General features: G+C 49.8%; 1 protein-coding gene across 7 annotated transcripts in view; it reads left to right on the top strand.

Moving 5' to 3' along the window:
• Nucleotides 1-949: 949 nt before the first annotated feature.
• SLC2A9 (solute carrier family 2 member 9) overlaps nucleotides 950-19,085 on the top strand; it is a 233,564-nt gene continuing 215,428 nt past the window's right edge. For 2 of the 7 annotated variants that reach the window (XM_086404780.1, XM_086404781.1), the window contains exons 1-2: nucleotides 9,995-10,220; nucleotides 13,907-14,005. In XM_086404780.1, coding sequence (XP_086260906.1) covers nucleotides 10,131-10,220; nucleotides 13,907-14,005 — 189 coding nt within the window. In that variant the 5' untranslated portion in view covers nucleotides 9,995-10,130. Of the gene's footprint in view, nucleotides 1,095-4,701; nucleotides 4,802-9,992; nucleotides 10,221-10,869; nucleotides 11,008-13,906; nucleotides 14,006-19,085 lie in introns of those variants that run through there. The other 5 variants (XM_086404782.1, XM_086404779.1, XM_086404786.1 and 2 more) reach the window with 5 other exon arrangements.

The raw sequence follows: 19,085 nt of genomic DNA on the forward strand, positions 1-19,085 counted from the left end.
CAAGGTTGTGCTGACTTCTGACATACGTCAACATGTATCAGCCCATAGGTATACATGTGTCCCCCTCCTCTTAAACCTCCCTCGCACCTCCCACCCCAACCCACCCTTCTAGGCTGACCCCATTCTGACTCCTCTCTCCCCACCGACCCACACCACCCCAGAGGGCTCCCCTGGCTAAAGCCAGCTACTGTCAGACTCCTTGGGCACAGAGATGGGTCAGCTGTGGCCCCAGAGTGTAAGGAGTGTGTCAGGCAGGGTTCTCTGGAGAAACAGAGCCAATAGGATGTATATCTAGATAGACAGGTAGATTTTGATAGAAAAAGACAGAGAGCTTTTAAGGAATTAACTCACATGATCATGGGGCTGGCAAGCCCCAGACCCATATGGCAAGTCCACAGGCTAGAAATTCTGGCAGGAATTGAAGTTGCAACCTTGGCCTGAAGACTGGAAACTCAGGCAGAATTTCTATGTTGTCATCTTAATGCAGAATATCTTCTCCTATGGGGTGCCTTAGTCTTTGTTCTTAAGGCCTCCAGCTCAATGGATGAGGCTCACCTACGTTATGGAGGCCCATCTACTTAAAGTCAGTTGATTGTAAATGTGCGTGTGTGCTCAGTTGCTTAAGTCATGTCTGACTCTGTGACCCCATGGGCTGTAGCCCGCCAGTCTTCTCGGTCCATAGGATTCTCCAGGCAAGAATACAGAAGTGGGTTGCCATGCCCTCCTCCAGCAGATCTTCCTGACCCAGGGATAGAATATTCACCTCCTAAGCCTCCTGCTTTGCAGACAGATTCTTTACTGCTGAGCCCCCAGGGAAGCCCTGTTAAACGTGAGTCATACCTAAAAACTACCAGCAGTAGCTTGCCTGTTCTCTGAATGTCTAACCACACAACTAGACACCGTGGCCTTGCCAAGCTGACACATAAAATGAACCCTCAGGAGGGGGTCAAAGTCACGGTCAAGGACGCAGATGAAAGAACCGTCAGTGGTTCAGTACAGTCTGGCTCCCGCAAGGCTAAGGGAAGAAGCTCGGGGAGGCACAGGACACAAAGCGACTCAGACTTTCCAGAAGGAACAGACGGACAGCAGAGAAGGTGAGCCTGGAAGATGAGACAAAGGCAGGAGAGGAGGCAGTCCAGCCCGGGGGCCTGAGAGATAGCAAGAGGGGCCTGAACATGGAGGTCCAGTGGGCGGCGTGTCCCTGGGCGTGTGCTGGCCACATGCAGGTGGGTCCCTCGGTGGAGGGCCTCTAGTTGACATTGTCAGGCAGCTCATGTGACTTCAAATTCAGAGCCCGTTAACCCGTAAGAACTGCTTATTCTTCCAAAACTGTAGTTTTTAGTCTACTTGGCTCCTTGACACCCTAAGGGCTTCATTCTTTAACAAAATGGTTTTCTCTTTCATTTGAAGACATTCTAAAAGCTTGCTTTTCCAGTTGTAGAAGTGATTGGTTTCTGTGTGTTTTAGTGTAGAAAATTGGAAAACAAAGGAAAGCAAATCAGATAAACATTGGCTGAGAAAGCACAGCTGAGTGGTAATTGCTGTTATGTTATGCTGTTTGCAGGATGTCTGCTTTCTCTGCACAGAAATATGTCATGAGTCGTCCGCTCATCTCTACAGCTTGTCTCCTGCTGTGGTCTCTCTCTGCTGGGCCAGGCCTCTTACCTTCCATACGCCTCTTGAGAAGTCCATATGCTCCTCCTAAACTGTCTCTTCTCCCAGAATGTAAGCTCCGTCAGGGCAGGGTGAGGTCTGTTTTGCTCAAGATTTCATTCTCATAACCTAGATGCTTAGTGTTAAAGTGTTAGTCGCTCAGTTGTGTCCTACTTTTTGTAGCCCACCAGACTCCTCTGTCCACGGAATTCTTCAGGCAAGAATACTGGAGTGGGTTGCCATTTCCCTTCTCCAGGGGATCTTCCCAATCCAGGGATTGAACCTGGGTCTCTTGCATTGCAGGTAGATTCTTTACTGTCTGAGCCACCAGGGAAGCCCTAGATGCTAGGAGCTTAATGAATAATTGTTCATTAAGCTTCAGTTCAGTTCAGTTCAGTTCAGTCACTCAGTCATGTCCGACTCTTTGCGACCCCATGAATCGCAGCACGCCAGGCCTCCCTGTCCATCGCCAACTCCTGGAGTTCACTGAGATTCACGTCCATCGAGTCAGTGATGCCATCCAGCCATCTCATCCTCTGTCATCCCCTTCTCCTCCTGCCCCCAATCCCTCCCAGCATCAGGGTCTTTTCCAATGAGTCAACTCTTCGCATGAGGTGGCCAAAATAAATAATTTAATGTGTAAACATTTTCGGTTTAAATTTAACTTTAAATTAAAAAACACATGGGTGTAGTTCAAGTACAGTAAAGGATCCACATTGCCAACATCTGCTGGATCATCGAAGAAACTAGAGAGTTCCAGAAAAACATCTATTTCTGCTTTATTGACTATGCCAAAGCCTTTGAATGTGTGGATCACAACAAACTGTGGAAAATTCTTAAGAGATGGGAATACCAGACCATCTGACCTGCCTCCTGAGAAATCTGTATACAGGTCAAGAAGCAACAGTTAGAACTGGACATGGAGCAACAGACTGGTTCAAAATAGGGAAAGGAGTATGTCAAGGCTGTATATTGTCACCCTGCTTATTTAACTTTTATGCAGAGTACATCATGAGAAATGCTGGGCTGGATGAAGCACAAGCTGGAATCAAGATTGCTGGGAGAAATATCAATAACCTCAGATATGCAGGTGACACCACCCCTGTGGCAGAAAGTGAAGAACTAAAGAGCTTCTTGAGGAAAGTGAAAGTGGAGAGTAAAAAAGTTGGCTTAAAGCTCAACATTCAGAAAACTAAGATCATGGCATCTGGTCCCATCACTTCATGGGAAATAGATGGGGAAACAATGGAAATAGTGACAGACTTTATTTTGGGGTGCTCCAAAATCACTGCAGATGGTGACTGCAGCTATGAAATTAAAAGATGCTTGCTCCTTGGGAGAAAAGTTATGACCAACCTAGACAGCATATTCAAAAGCAGAGACATTACTTTGCCGACAAAGGTCCCTCTAGTCCAAGCTATAGTTTTTCTAGTAGTCATGTATGGATGTGAGATTTGGACTATAAAGAAAGCTGAGTGCCGAAGAATTGATGCTTTTGAACTGTGGCGTTGGAGAAGACTCTTGAGAGTTCCTTGGATAGCAAGGAGATCCAACCAGTCCAAGGAAATCAAACCTGAATATTCATTGGAAATACTGATGCTGAAGCTGAAACTCCAGTACTTTGGCCACCTGCTGTGAAAAACTGACTCATTGGAAAAGACCCCGATGCTGGCAAAGATTGAAGGCAGGAGGAGAAGGGGAAGACAGAGGATGAGATGGTTGGATGGAATCACCAACTCAATGGACATGAGCGTGAGTAAGCTCTGGGACTTGGTGATGGACAGGGAAGCCTGGAGTGCTGCAGTCCATGGGGTCACAAAGAGTCAGACACAACTGAGCAACTGAACTGAACTGAAAGGATCCACCTACCAATGCATGAGACATGGGTTCAATCCCTGGGCTGGGAAGATCCCCTTGAGAAGCAAATGGCAACGCATTCCAAAATTATTACCTGGGAAATCCCAAGGACAGAGGAGCCTGATGGGCTACAGTCCATGGGGTCATAACGAATCAGACATGACTTAGTGACTAAAAAAACAAGTACACCTATTTTTAATGTTGACTAGAGTATATTTCTTTATACATCTTCCTCATGTTGTCAAGTAAGAATGTATTATCAACACTTTCCAATGATATTAGGTATTCTTTAACATAAGCTTCCAGCACATGAATGTGCCAAAATTTAAACTTTCTTCTTAAATATTCTGTCCTATTGTGAAGACCATTTTTCTACCATGAAAAATGTTGCAATGATCATCTCAGGCTTAAATCTTTGTACATTTTAATTACTGCTTTAGGCTAACTATAAATGGAGTCATTGGGCCAAAGGACTGAAATACTTTTACAGCTCTAGAGACATATTTTCAAACTCCAGAAAAGCTATAGAGTTTTCCACTTCTTTTGTGCTAGGGATTCGGGTTACAATTGTGCTGCATTTGTGTGTGCTAAGTCACTTCAGTCGTGTCCAACTCTTTGTGACCCCATGAACTGTAGCCCGCCAGGCTCCTCTGTTCATGGGATTCTCCAGGCAAGAATACTGGAGCGGGTTGCCATGCCCTCCTCCAGGAGATCTTCCTGACCCAGGGATCGAACTGCCTGTCTTATGCCTCCTACACTGGTAGGCGGGTTCTGTACCACTAGCACCACCTGGGAAGCTCCTACAATTGTGCTAACTGTTTGGTAACAGTTTCAATTTGACAGGCGACATTGCACTTTGAATTTACAGTACTTTTATTTTCACATCTTAAGGACAGAAAGTCTAGGATTTCCAAAATATGCCCCATCGTAAGAGGACCTTACAAATGAGGATATCCTGGGGAGGGGCCAGTACTTGATCAGCGACGTGCCAGGGGTGGGAAAACACAGCAGTGGTCCAAGCTGACCGTCTCGTAAATGGAGAAACAGGCCAGAGAGGAACAGAGGCGCCCGGGGCTCTGGGGAAGCTGGGCCCGCCACCCTGGTGTCCTCACCAGGGCCTCCTCCCCTGGGTTCCTTATGTGTGACAGCCAGTGTCTGTCTAACCACTTCTCCCTTTTTTCTCTCTTTCAGGAACAAAAAAGCCCAGTCCAAAGGCTGACAAGGAACCATGAAGCTCAGGGAAAATGACTCAGCAGATAACAAAGGAAGCAACTTGGAGAAAAAGAAACTGGTCAGTCCTGGTTCCCTTATGTCTCCATGGTAGGAGTGTCCAGGTGACCCTGAGGTGGTCCCTCCTGGGGGGGAGGTGGCGAGGGGGCTGAGCAGTGAAGGATGAGCAAAATTAGGGGCACTGGTAAAAGGTGTGTGTGTGGACGAGTGTATGAGTGTCAGGACAGGCCCGGCACACCCAGGAATGCTGGGCTATGACCACATCCTTCTTTAAAAAAATTGTTTTGTAAAAATTGAAGTATCGCTGATTCATGATGTTATGCTAATTTTTGCTCTACGGCAAAGTGATTCAGTTATGCATAGAGACATGTTTTTAAAAATATTCTTTTCCAATAGAGACACAGATGTAGAGGACAAACGTGTGGATACCAAGGGGAGATGAGAGATGGTGGGATGAACTGGGAGATTGGGATTAACATGCATATACTACGATGTCTCAGTTCAGTTCAGTCACTCAGTCGTATCCGACTCTTTGCGACCCCACAGACCGCAGCACACGAGGCTTCCCTGTCCAACACCACCTCTAGAGACATATTTTCAAACTCCAGAAAAGCTGTATAGTTTCCCACTTCTTTTGAGCTGGGGATTCGGGTTACAACTGTACTGTGTATGTGCATACTAAGTCACTTCAGTGATGTCTGACTCTTTGAGACCCCATGGACTGTAGCCTGCCAAGGCTTCTCTGTCCCTGGGACTCTCCAGGCAAGAATACTGGAGAGGGTAGACATTTTCTTCCCCAGAGGACCTTCCCAACCCAGGGATCGAACCCAGGTCTCCTGAATTGCAGGTGGATGCTTTACCGTCTGAGCCACTAGGGAAGCCCCGGCCACATCCTCGATAGAGTGAATTGCCTTAGGACCTGTCTGAGAGCACGGGCCACAGACCATGTGGCTGGGGATCTGGCATCAGATTTGGAGATGGGCGAATCCAGGCTCTCCCTAAACTTCTGTTCTTCCTCGTGGCGTCAGCCTAGTGGATCCTCCTGAGCCTGGTGGGAGGGTTGGTGGCGTGGCAGGTGGGAACAGTTGGCAGAGGGTAGAGCAGTGTAGATGTGTCTTGGGAGATGGTTAGTGGGGAGCCCCAGTTAGCTGTCATCTGGTTCACAGAACCTCACCGGATGGTGCTCATCACAGAGGCCTGGTACTCAAGCAGGGAAACTGGCCTTGGCAATGGTCCAGCTGCACCCTACTGGCCCCAACCCTTTTCTTTGCTGCTGTGAACACCGACACGAAGTTGGGGGCGGGGGGACCCAGGGGGATCTTTCTACAGGGAGTACTCACAGTGTCCTTTGTTGAGAAAAGGATGAGAACAAGAGCACTGGGCCAAGAAATAGCTCACCAGGGGGACAGGGGGATGTGAAGAACAATGAATGTTCATTGTGTGCTTAGCTGTAGACCAGGTGCTGTTTTAGGTTCCAGGGTTTTTAGTGTTCTCCACGCACAAACTCCTCAAATCTTAGCAAGTCTAAGAGGTGGTGGCACCATCATCAGGCCCATTTGACAGATGAGGACACCGTGCCAGAGAGGCTGAGAAACTTGCCCAAGAGCTCACAGGTTGTCAGAAGTGGGGCTGAGACCCAAAGCCAGGCAGTCCTTTGGGCACCACTGTAGGGGGGTTAACCCACTGAGCTGTGGCAAGCAGAGAGAGCAGCTCTCATCAGGCTCATCAAGGCTTTCAAAAGAATGGAGCTCTCTGTTTTCTCACCTTGGAATGCACTGGGGTGCCCCCCGGGAATCCAAGACCCCCCATTTGTCTGAAGGAAGAAAACATGGTTAACCCCAAGGCCAGGCTTCCTAAATAGGCGAGCCCAGCCTGGAACTTGAGCCAGAATAGTTGGGCTCCCATCTCAGGCGTATGACGTCACTGCTCACCTCTGGGCTGGTTTTCGGGAAAGCTGGGTGGCTGCTGCTGCTGCTAAGTCGCTTCAGTCGTGTCCGACTCTGTGCGACCCCATAGACGGCAGCCCACCAGGCTCCCCTGTCCCTGGGATTCTCCAGGCAAGAACACTGGAGTGGGTTGCCATTTCCTTCTCCAATACATGAAAGTGAAAAGTGAAAGTCAAGTCGCTCAGTCGTGTCCGACTCTTCGCGACCCCATGGACTGCAGCCCTCCAGGCTCCTCTGTCCATGGGATTTTCCAGGCAAGAGTACTGGAGTGGGGTGCCATTGCCTTCTCTGGAGCTGGGTTGGAGGCGGGGGGCGACAACTGACAGACAGTCAGTTCCACCAATAAGAAGAACTCTTCAGGCTAAGCACCGCCTGCAGGCTGCACAACGAAAAAGGGGAATGACTTACTGCAAGTTTCTTTTGTTCCACTGAGTGGTGTCCAGTCCGGGTTTCTGGGAGAGCCCTTCGTGCAGCGCAGGGTCAGGGCAGCAGCTGGAAGGCTGTCCCACCCTCCACCGCCCCCCCCCCCCCGCCCCGCCTCCCCCCACCTCCAGTCTGCACTCCGTTTGGGTGATCGGGCCTTTAGTGATTTCAACCACCATGGGGAACATGGAACAATTTTAAATGAAAAAGGCAGGTCACTGACCCAATGCGAGTTTTAGCAAGATCAGGGAGACCCCCCTGTTAAAGATGAGAAGACCAGGGTGGTTACGTGAGAAGGCCTGAGACAAGGAGCGGGTGGAGGAGGAAATGAGATGATGAGTAAGACACCCCATGGGGACCGCAGAGCTGGTTCCTCTCTGCACAGTGAAATAGCCATGCTGCCCCTCCCACACTTTAGGCCCCAACTCACTCAATTATTTTGCTTCTCCCCACACCCCCGGGCATCCATGTCTGCAGGACTGGCTCTGCCCTCTCACCCCAAGCCCTTCTCTGCCTGCATTATTCCCCTGGCTTACTCATCCTGTAAGAGTCGGCTCTGGAATCACCTCTTCCAGGAAGTCTTCCAGGATCAGCCCCAGGTTGGCTCAGTGCCTCCTCCGTGTTTCCTAGGGGAATCCTCAGCTCTCACATGTGATGTCACAGTCGAGAGCTCCCATGTTAGAACCCTGCTCGACCCAGCTCTGTGAGGGGAACTGGCCAACTGGCTGAAAACTGATTTCAGAAACAGCCAATTGTGCCAGCGGCCTCCCTGCATGACTGATATGCAGAATGAATATTGCACTGAATGATTCATGCACTCAGTAAATAACCAGCCTAATTATTCAGGGCTGGCTTTTTTCTTTCAGAAGTTTCAGCTCCCCACTGAGCAGCTCCCTTCCCACTGATCTGCATCCGCAGAGCTGGATGTGTTTGTGTGCACTTGACAATCCACGCTCCCAGAAATTCTGCTGTGATCCATAGCTTTTATTTCACCATGCACTTTCCATTAAACCCAGGTTGCCGGCTTCGGGTCTCTCTTTTGTGGATTTGCAGACGCCCTGGTCTTCTGGGGGTCCTCTGTTCCCCAAGCCTGCCATCATCCTGCCAGCCTCTGCACCTGGTCTCTGCTCTGGGCACAAATGGCCAAGGCATATCCTAGACATGATTTAAGGCCCTTCTCTGACATCCGAGCAATTCAGCCGTACAGGGAGTTAATTCGCATGACATCCTGGTGTGCATGAGGGGTCTTGCCTCCTTAATGCTTTCCCTGAGCCAGGCCACGTGTATGAGCAAGGCAGAGTAACAACAGGTAGCAAAGTCTTTTTCTTCCAAACCCACAACTTCCCGGCTTGTTCTAGAGCTGCAGGGCAGCCTGTCTTCATCTCCAATATGTTGCTGTGCGTTTTCTATTTGAGTCTCAGAATAACTCTGCAGGATCATCAGGGCAGGATCAAGCTCCCATTTTGCACTTGTAAATGTGGTAGCTCAGAGAAGCAAATCAACTTGCCTGAGGACACACAGCTAAATAGCAGTGGAGCCAAGGTTGGAACCCTGCCAGGCTTCTCCGGTAGCCAGTAATCTGTCTGTCCCAGGCCTCAGGGAGATTTTGCTCTGGGTTCATGCTAGTTGCTCTCCTCCCAGCATGCTGGCCTTAAGAGGGGAAAGAAAAAGACGCCAGAGAAAGCGTCAACTTCAAATTGGCGCTTGCCATCTACCTCTGCCCACCTGCAATGTGGGAGACCTGGGTTCGATCCCTGGGTTGGGAAGATCCCCTGGAGAAGGGAAAGGCCACCCACTGCAGTATTCTGGCCTGGAGAATCCCATGGACAGTCCATGGGGTCGAAAAGAGTCAGACAGACTGAGAGACTTTTCACGCTTGAGCACCTTCCACTTTCACTTTCATCCACCTCTGCAAAGATTAACTCTTCAGCTCCTGCAGCTGCTGACATTCAACATCCCCTGAAGGGAGTTCAGGATGGAGATAGGGAATTGGGGCACTCTGTGCTCTGGGAAAACTGGCAGGACAGGTCTTCAGATAGTTAGATATTTTCAGGAGCTGATAGTATGAGCTCAATTCTTATATCTCTTCATATCTAGAAAAGCACTTCATCCCTTCGTGGTGACATCTGCTCTTTGTGACTAGCAGAAAACTTTTGCCAAGCTAAGTGCTTGATTGCATCAACTCCCCTTCACCCAGGTGGTCTGGTAGTCCCATCTCTTTCAGAATTTTCAACAGTTTATTGTGATCCACACAGTCAAAGGCTTTGGCATAGTCAATAAAGCAGAAATAGATGTTTTTCTGGAACTCTCTTGCTTTTTCCATGATCCAGCAGATGTTGGCAATTTGATCTCTGGTTCCTCTGCCTTTTCTAAAACCACTGGGCTTCCCTTATAGCTCAATCAGTAAAGAATCTGCCTGCAATGCAAGGGACCTGGGTTCAATTCCTGGGTTGGGAAGATCCCCTGGAGGAGGAAACGGCAATCCACTCCAGTATTCTTGCCTGGAAAATCCCATGGACAGAGGAGTCTGGTGGGCTACAGTCCATGGGGTCACAAGAGTCGGACACAACTTAGTGACTAAACCAACCCCTTCATCCCAATCATACATATATTCACCTTCCCCCACAACCTCTTTGGAGTAGTCTCTCAGAGCTATCTGAGGTGCTCTCTCCTGGGCTGCAGTCCTCATTTTGCCCCAAATAAAAATTCACACTATGCAATTTCTTTCTTTCTTTCTTTCTTTTTTTAAGTAGAAAAATCAGGTACTCAGGGTGGTGATTTCTGGGAAAAGAAATTTCCTTTTCAGGGCTTTCCAGCTGCTGCGGTGAAGGCCTGTGAATGCGGAAACATTTTTATTGCTCAATTCCTGTTCGGACAGGATACAATTGCCGCATTTCCTGTTCGGCATCCCCTTGCCCTCCCTCTGTGGACTCTGCCTCCTGATTCAGGGAGATGGCCCGGCAGAGCCCCTAAGGAGCCAGCTGCGGGGAGGGCCAGGGGCGGGTCTTCGCCAAACAGGACATGGGCTCAGCTTCCCTTAGCCACAGCAACCCAGGGCCTCACGAGTGTGCCCATCCGAGGACTGTGATGCAGGGCAGGAGGAGACGAAAGGTAAACACAGCGCCTGGCCTCTGTCCGGGCCACGGAGGGCTCTCTCCGCCTTCCTGAAAAGCCTCTGGTCTTGATTCCTGGGTCCTGGACCCTGTGACGTTGGCTGCGGGGCTCCATCTCTGATGTCGCAGCTCCCTGGGCTCCCGCCAGCTTCTTCTGGCAGCGTGGCTGTGCTCGGGCAGTGAGGCCACACAGAGAACTGCTCTCATCATGTGTGCGGTGCTCTCGCCTCCCATCATCTCCACCCCCACCTTGGGGTGGGTGGTAAGACCTGGCGGGCATGCAGGGGTGGGGGATCTGGGGGACGGGGCTCTCACCTGTGCTTCTCTGCCCTCCGATGGGTGCAGACAAGGACATAATGACCAAGGCTAAGAGTGAGAGAAGCCCGGGGACCCGCACAACCCAGGGATCAAAGGAACAACATCTGAGCTGAGCCCCAGAGGATGAGTTTAAAGACGAAAGGCGATGGAGGGCGGGCATGGTGTCCAAAAGTGATTCTGTTCCATCAGTGCATCCCATTCAGTTCCCGCTCCTCTTACTGCAGAGAGTACTCTGACCCCACACTTGCCAACATCCATCTCTATGGTCCGTAAATCCTCCTTCTGGCCTCTGTCCAATCACCAGCATTTACAGAGCACTTTCTCAGCAGGTTTGGGGTCTGGAAGCAAGACCCCTACCCTCAAAAAGTAAGACCCACACCAACTGTCCAGCCTCTGCTGTTGATACTCAGGGTACCTACCCCTGGACACCTACTCTAACTTCTTTCTTCTGCAGAATATCCCATGAGGTGGGTCTGTTGCAGGGAAGGGTCAATTCTGACTCCATTTTGGAACCGTTTCTTTGACTTGCTTTTCATGGCTTTTGTTATGATCATACATAAGGGCCTGCCTCAGACAACCCTGTCCCTCTGCCAGACTGTTCAAGTGCCCTTGTTCAGAACACTGCAGAAAGGAAACAGCTAACACAGCCTCTGGAGACTTATCATTCTAGGAGATACTTGCAAGATTAATGACCTTTTTACTTTGTTTCCTCACAACTCCCCCGCCCCCCATCTCTGTTCTAGAAAAGAGCCAGGCATCCAGCGCCTGATAAGATGGTTGTTTTGAGACATTTGTCTGCCGTCTTCTCGGTCTGCTTGGACTCCGTCACAGGTCTATTAACATCCCTATTTCACAGATGAGGACTTCGAGTCACAGAGGAGCTATACCACTGGTCTGCTGCTGCTGCTGCTAAGTCGCTTCAGTCGTGTCCGACTCTGTGCGACCCATAGATGGCAGCCCACCAGGCTTTCCGTCCCTGGGATTCTCCAGGCAAGAACACTGGAATGGGTTGCCATTTCCTTCTCCAATGCATGAAAGTGAAAAGTGAAAATCAAGTCGCTTAGTCGTGTCCGACTCTAGCAACCCCATGGACTGCAGCCTACCAGGCTCCTCCGTCCATGGGATTTTCTAGGCAAAAGTACTGGAGTGGGGTGCCATTGCCTTCTCCAACCACTGGTCTAAGTTTACACAATTGTAACTGGCAGAAACGGGGGTCAGACAAAATTTATAGAAAAGTAAAAGTGAGGAGGTCGGACTTTCAGGGCAACTTTCAACGGGTCTTAGATATGAAGGTCTCCAGAAGCGAGGATTTCAAGGGGCACAGAGGCTTCAACCAGGGTGAGAGACCTTGGCATGTAGCTTGGCCAACAGCTATTCTGCACAGCTTGGTCAGAAGGAGCAGAGAGAGAAAACAGAGTGAACAGCCGTTCAGAACACTGGCTACGTGCACACACCCTCTCCGCGTCCTCAGGCAGCTGCACAGCCACAGCAGTCTATACAGCCCATTTTACAGTTGGGCAAGCTGAGGCCCAGAAAGGTCCAGAAAGGTCAAGACCCTGGACAGGTCCCACAGCCGTGGTGGAGCGGTCCGGCACTGGAGCCTGTGCTGGAGGAGGCTGCCAAGGTGGGCCAAGCAGGGAACTGGCTGTCAGAGTCTAGCTTCCTTATCTGGTCAGTGTTTGATTTATTCCCTTCCCTAAACCGTGGACCTCATCTATTAACATCACGTCTACTGCTGCATCCCTGGAGCTTTGTCAGGGTCTGGCACTTAGAGGACACACACAGACACACACACACGAAAAATGATGGAGAGAAAGTGCCTTTCGAGAGTACCAGGTCCCCCTATCTGACAAGTGGTCCACACTTGCCTGGCCAGGTTAGGATGGCAGCCCCTTCCCACCTCCAGCCCCTGCCTTCCGGCCAGCCTTTGCCAAGGGGCCCAGCTGCTTGTACTCCCAGTCCTGTGGTGGCAGTGGCCATCCACAGATGGGTCCAGCGGGCAGGATTACATGGAATAGATGCTTGGTCCTCCAGGCCAAGCCCTGTCTCTGTCTGTCTGCAGGTCCTTGTCCTAAGGTGCTCACACCAGCCTGTGGGTGGACAGCGCAGCCTGGAACAGAGTACGCGTGGGTGGGTGTGCCTCCTGGGGCCGTCAGAAGCGTTAGCCCTTGAGACGCTGTACCCAGGAGAGGAGGCAGTGGGGGGAGGCAGTGTGGTGCGGTGGGTGCTGCAGGGGGCGTGCTGGAGCCGGACCACCTGGGTGGGCTCTGGTCTCCATCCCAGACACCACCAGGGACTGCTCCGTGTAGGGTAAGGGGGTTAGAGAAGGCAAGGTTCAGAATAAAGAACCAGACCGGCACTTTACAGGAACAGATCACCTTTAATGAGGCGAGAAGGGGCAGCAGTCAGATTAGTGAGCTGCTGCAATGACCCAAGAAAAGAGTAAGTATATATAGATATATATGTGGAAATCTACTGTCTTAAGGGGGCCAGTTTTTCTCCAAGGTTGTTCGGATTCATTTCAGTTCAGTTTAGTCGTTCAGTCGTGTCCGACTCTTCGCGACCCCATGAATCGCAGCAGGCCAGGCCTCCCTGTCCATCACCAACTCCCGGAGTTCATTCAGACTCCTGTCAGTCGAGTCAGTGATGCCTAGTAATCTCTTAAACGGCTCCGGCAAGGAATTCTGGAGATGGCCAGAGGCTGGGACCGAATCAACCTTAATGTAAATTTTTTTTTTCCGGGTGAGAGAGTTCTTTGTTTTGCATAGAATGGTGGGGAGGACCCAGAGGGGAGTTTTAACTCCAGGCTATTTTGAGCCAAGTAGCTTTCCTTCACTCCGTGCCTCTTGTTTCCTCACCTGTAAAATCAAGATAAAATGTACTGATCCTAGGAGTCTGTGGAAGAATTCCCAGAAAGGGCTGAGAACAGATGCCTGGCCCGTAGGTTTTAGCGAGAACCCAGATGCTGCTGCTGGCAGCTTAGCCTGGCTTTGCTTTTTACCTCGGAGATGAGTCAGAGACTGGCCAGATTCTGCTAAAATCACAGGGCTGTAGCTGCTAACAGCACCTGCGAAAGGACGTTAGGTCTGCGTTGCACAGATCTCTTGCAGCCCGATAAAGGGGGCAGTCGTGTGGCCGGGAGGGTGGGGGGCGGTAGGTGGGGGACAGATGGCAAACTGAGCTCCCTGGACTGGCCACGCCCACCTGGACCGGTCCCGGAGGGGAGCCCCTCCTGGACAGCTGGCATCCTTACCCTGGGAATCCTCCCCAGGGAAGAGGACAGCCCACCTGCGTCCTGCGGGCCCCTGGCTGTGCCCCACCAAACCCCGAGCGCCAGCTCTGACGTGCTTTGCTCTCCTTTCCCAGGACTGGTCCTGCTCGTTGATCGTGGCATCTCTCGTGGGCGCCTTCGGCTCCTCCTTCCTCTACGGGTACAACCTCTCCGTGGTGAACGCCCCGACTCCGGTGAGTGCCTCGTGGCCGCGAGAGAAGCCCGGCAGAGGGCGCTGCAGCCACGCGGAAAACCGGGTGTTAGCACCAAGGCTTGGATTGGTACCCCATTCTGCAAACCTTTGAGGGCCGGTTCTGTGCCAGACACCGGCTGGACACTGGGGTGAGGGGAGGGATAGAGGAAGGGAGAGCAGTCCCTGCGCTCGAGGGAGAGGTAGGAGATAAAGAAACAGAGGATGATGGCCCTGCGTGGGATCAGTTCCTTGCTCCTGGAGGGTCCTGGGAGAGTGTAGGGAAAGGAGAGGGGTCGCGGGAGGTCCCAGGGTTCAGATCCTAAGGATCTTATTCCAGGGCAAGGAACACGGAATCTGAGGCTCACTGAGGGATCTTAGGCATAGAAACATTTCCCTGATCTGTTTTTTGTTTTTCTTGCCTGTGTTTATGGCTTTTAATCACAGCTAGAGGTCACTTGGGTATCTGTTGGTTTAAGATGCATCGCTGGCTCTTGTTTTCTTCTGAAATCAGGTCATTAGGTGCGGTTCCCCAGGCCCTCCTAACATCACTCTGCTGGTTTGCACTTGAAAGTTTGGTTTGCACCCAACTAGGCTGTTAGGTTTAGGTTCTACCTATTCCTGGAGGTGCTGGCTTCTACTTGACCAACATCCATCCCTGGGGTAAAATGGTGGGGTCAAGAGTGGTGGGACAGGAAGACTTCCTGGAGGAGGTGATATCAGAGCTGCATCTTGACTGTGGAGCAAAGGCACAGAAGCCTGAGATATGAAACATTTGCAGAAATACAGGTCTGGTACAGTTGGAGCCCAGGATGTATTTTGGAGAATGTAAGGGCATGAGCTAAAGAGGCAGATAGAGTGCAGGCTGTGGACTTCGCTGAGTGTTTGTAAGGCTTCTCCTTGTTTGGGGGGCCTATGCTGTGTGCAAAACAGAGGGGGAGGCCGAATCAGTGCATCTCAAAGGGATCCCAGGAGCCCTGACTTTGCAGACATGCCTCAGGGATCCAGCCGCCATCTGTGCAGAAAAGCACTGTTTTTTCACTCTGTTAACTCTTTTATGTTTGGGGCTCTGTCAGTTCATTTGAAAAATTGATTCTGATACTGAAAATGGTTTGCAAAACCAGGAGGACTAGATGGCTTCTCTGAGCACTGGCAGCAATCAATGGCTTTGATTTTGTCATTGTGATGTCATCCTGAGATGGGGTCTGATTTGTCCATATTTGTCTTTAAGAGCATTGGGGATTTGCACTCTTTTATTTACTTGGTCTTCCCAGGTGATGGAGTGGTAAAGAATCCACCTGCCTATGCAGGAGATGCAGGAGACTAGGGTTCTACCCCTGGGTCCGGACTTTCCCCTGGAGAAAGAAATGGCTACCCACTCCAGTATTCTTGCTTGGAGAATTCCATGGAGAGAGGTGCCTGGAAGGCTACAGTCCATGGGGCTGCAAAGAGTCTGACATGACTAAGCACACAATTTATTATTTATTTGGCTGAGTTTTTTCTTAGTTTCGGCATACTGTATCTTCCTTGCATGCTGCGGGATCTTTCATTGCGGCACATGGATTCTCTAGTTGTGGCTCACGGGCTTAGTGGCTCCGTGGCATGTGGGATCTTAGTCCCCCAACTAGGGATTGAACCCACATCCCCTGCATTGCAAGGTAGATTCTTTAACCACTGGACCACCAGGTAAGTCCCTGGGAATGTGCACTTTTGCTTCATCTTGATAATCCAGCAGAGCCTCCAGTGGAGGGTAGAGAATCTTTGCACTTATGGCTTATGGGGCAGAGACATGTAAAACTTGTAAAACTTGAACATGGAATAGAATGGTATGAGTGGAAACGTCATAGTTCAAGCAATGACCATGGGGACAGGTAGAAGGAGTAATCATGTTGTTCATGCATTCAAGAAACTGTTTTTAATGAATAAATTTTATGTTTTAGAGCAGTTTTAGGTTAGAGAAAAGCACAGAATTTCCATATACTCCCTGCCCCGACACATGCAGTCTCAACACTCTGAACATCCTGCACCAGAGCCGTACCTTTGTTATAACTGGTGACCCACATTCACACATCCTTATCAGCCAAAGCCCACAGTTTACATGAAGGTTCACCCTTTGTGTTATACTTTGTACAGATTTGGACACAGGTATAATGACTTGTGGGCCTGCCTAGTGGCTCAGTGGTAAAGAATCCGCCTGCCAGTGCAAGAGACAGGGGTTCAATTCCTGGGTCGGGAAGATCCCCTGAGGAGGCAATGACAACCCAGTCCAGTATTCTTGCCTGGAGAATCCCATGGACAGAGGAGCCTGGAGGGCTACAGTCCACGGGGTTGCAAAGAGCTGGACACAACTGAGCGACTAAACAATAACAACAAAAGCAACATGATGACTTGTACCCACCACTGTAGTATGCTGCAAATAGTCCCTAAACACCCTCTGTGCTCTGCCTGTGAGTTCCTCCTTCCTGCACCCTGGCAATCACTGATCTTTTGACTGTCTCCACACAGGCACACCTTACTTTATTGCCCTTTCTTTTTGCAGGTATTGTATATTTCACAAATTGAAGGTTTGTGTTAACCCTGTGCTGAGCACGTCTACGGCACCATTTTTCTAACAACGTTTACTCACGGCTTGTCTCTGTGTTACATTTTGATGATCTCACAGTATTTCAGACTTTTCCATTATTATATTCATATGGCGATCTGTGATTTTTTTTTTTTTTGGCTGCACTTGCAGCATGCAGGATGTGAGTTCTCTGACTCGGGAGAGAACCCATGCCCCTTGGGAGCACAAGTCCTAACCACTGGATCACCAATGGTCCACCGATCAGGACTCTTGTTGATGTTACTGTTGTAACTGCTTTGGGGCTCCACAGTCTGAGCCCATATAAGGCACAGAACTTGGTGGGTCAGTGTTGTGTGAGTTCTGACTGTCCACCGACCAGCTGTTCCCCCATCTCATCTCTTTCTCCTTGGGCCTCCCTATTCCCTGAGACCCAACAAGACTGAAATTAAGCCAATGAATAACCCTACAATGGCCTCTAAGTGTTCAAGTGACAGGAGGAGTCATATGTCTCACCTTAAATCAAAAACTAGGAATTACTAAGCGCACTGAGGAAGGCATGCTGGAAGCTAAGAGGGGTGTAAAGCTAGGCCTCTTGCCCCAAACAGTTGCCCAAGTTGTGAATGCAGAGGAATAGTTCTTGAAGGAAATTAAAGCTGCTACTCCAGTGAACACATAAATTGACCACAAAAGTAAAGCAGCCTTATTGATGATCTAGAGAAGGGCGTAGTGGTCTGGAAGGAAGATTCCACCGGACACAACATTCCTTTAACCAAAGCCTAAACCAGAGTCAGTTTCCCAGCTGGCGCTAGTGGTAAAGAACCTGCCTGCCAATACAACTGATGCGAGAGATACGGCTTTGATCCCTGGGTTGGGAAGATCCCCTGGAGGAGGAAATGGCAACCCACTCCAGTAGAAAATGTGGAAAATCCCACAGACCAAGGAGCCTGGTGGGCTACAGTCTACAGGGTCACAAAGAGTCGGATGTGACTGAGCGAGCAGCATGCAGCATGCAATCCAGAGCAAGATCCTGACTCTCTTCAATTCTGTGAAGGCTGAGAGAGGCGAGGAAGCCGCCAAAGAGAAGTTTGAACTGATAGCCAGAGATCAATTCGTGAGGTTTTAGGAACATAAAGTGTGAGGTGAATCAGCAAGTGCTGATGTAGAAGCTGCCGTAAGTTATCCAGAAAATCTAGTTAAGATAATTTATGAAGGTGGCTACGCTAAACAACAGACTATCAGTGTAGACGAAACAGCTTTCTATTGGAAGATACCATCTAGGACTTCCATAGCCCCGGAGGAGAAGTCAGCGCTTGACTTCGGAGCTTCAAAGGACTGGCTGACTCTCGTTAGGGTGGTGATCTTAAGCTGTGGATTTTAAGCTGGAGCCGATGCTCATTTACCAAACTGAAAATCCTAGGGCCCTTAAGAATTTTGCTATCTTGTCTCTGCTTTTGCTAAACAGAAGAAATGACAAAGTCTGAATGACGGCACATCTATTTACTGAATATTTTAAGCCCACTGTTGATACCTACTGCTCAGGAAAAAAGATTCTCTTGAAAATTAGATTGCTGACTGACCATGCACCTGGTCACCCAAGAGCGCTGATGGAAACACACGATGAGATTAATATCGTTTTCCTGCCCGCTAATACATCAAGTAGACGAGATCGGGTGCGTGCAGATTGCTATGGCTGTAGATCAACCCTAAAGGAAATCAACCCTAAATATTTGCTGGAAGGACTGTTGCTGGAGCTGAAGTTCCAATACTTTGGCCACCTGACTTTTTCCAATTCATTGAAAAAGTCCCTGATGCTGGGAAAGATTGAAGGGAAAAGAAGGGGGTGGCAGAGGATGAGATGGTTAGATAGCATCACAGACTCAATGGACATGAATCTGAGCAAACTCCCAGAGATAGAGAAGGACCAGGAAGCCTGGCATCTGCGGTCCATGGGGTCACAAAGAGTCAGACACGACTGAGTGACTGAACAAACAAGAGAGCTTATACAACATCCATGCTACTTCCTGGGGATTAAGGGGATAATTTTGATTTCCAAGTCTTATTTAAGAAATACATTTCCTGGGAAGGCTAGGGGGAAGCAATAGTTAGGAGTTTTGCTTGGACATGTTTGTGTATGTGCTCAGTCACTCAGTCGTGTCCAGCTCTTTGTGGCTCTGTGCACTATAGCCTACCAGGCTCCTCTGCCCATGAAATTTTCCAGGCAAGAATACTGGAGTGGGATGCCATTTCCTACTCCAGGGGATTTTCCCAACCCAGTGATTGACCCTGGGTCTCTTGGGTCTCCTGCAGTGTCACGTGGATGCTTTATCACCCATGCCACCTGGAAAGCCCATTATGGACATCCACGCGCTGCTATATTTAAGATAGATACCCAACAAGGACCTACTGTATAGCACATGGATCTCTGCTTATTGTTATGTGGCAGCCTGGATGGGAGGACTGTTTGGGGCGAGAATGGATCCGTATACATGTATGGCTGAGTCCCTTCGCTGTTCACCTGAGA

The sequence above is a fragment of the Bos grunniens genome, chromosome 6 (assembly GCF_055505025.1).
Source record: "Bos grunniens cultivar Pamir isolate PY7600 chromosome 6, Bosgru_T2T1.0, whole genome shotgun sequence".
NCBI lineage: Eukaryota > Metazoa > Chordata > Mammalia > Artiodactyla > Bovidae > Bos > Bos grunniens.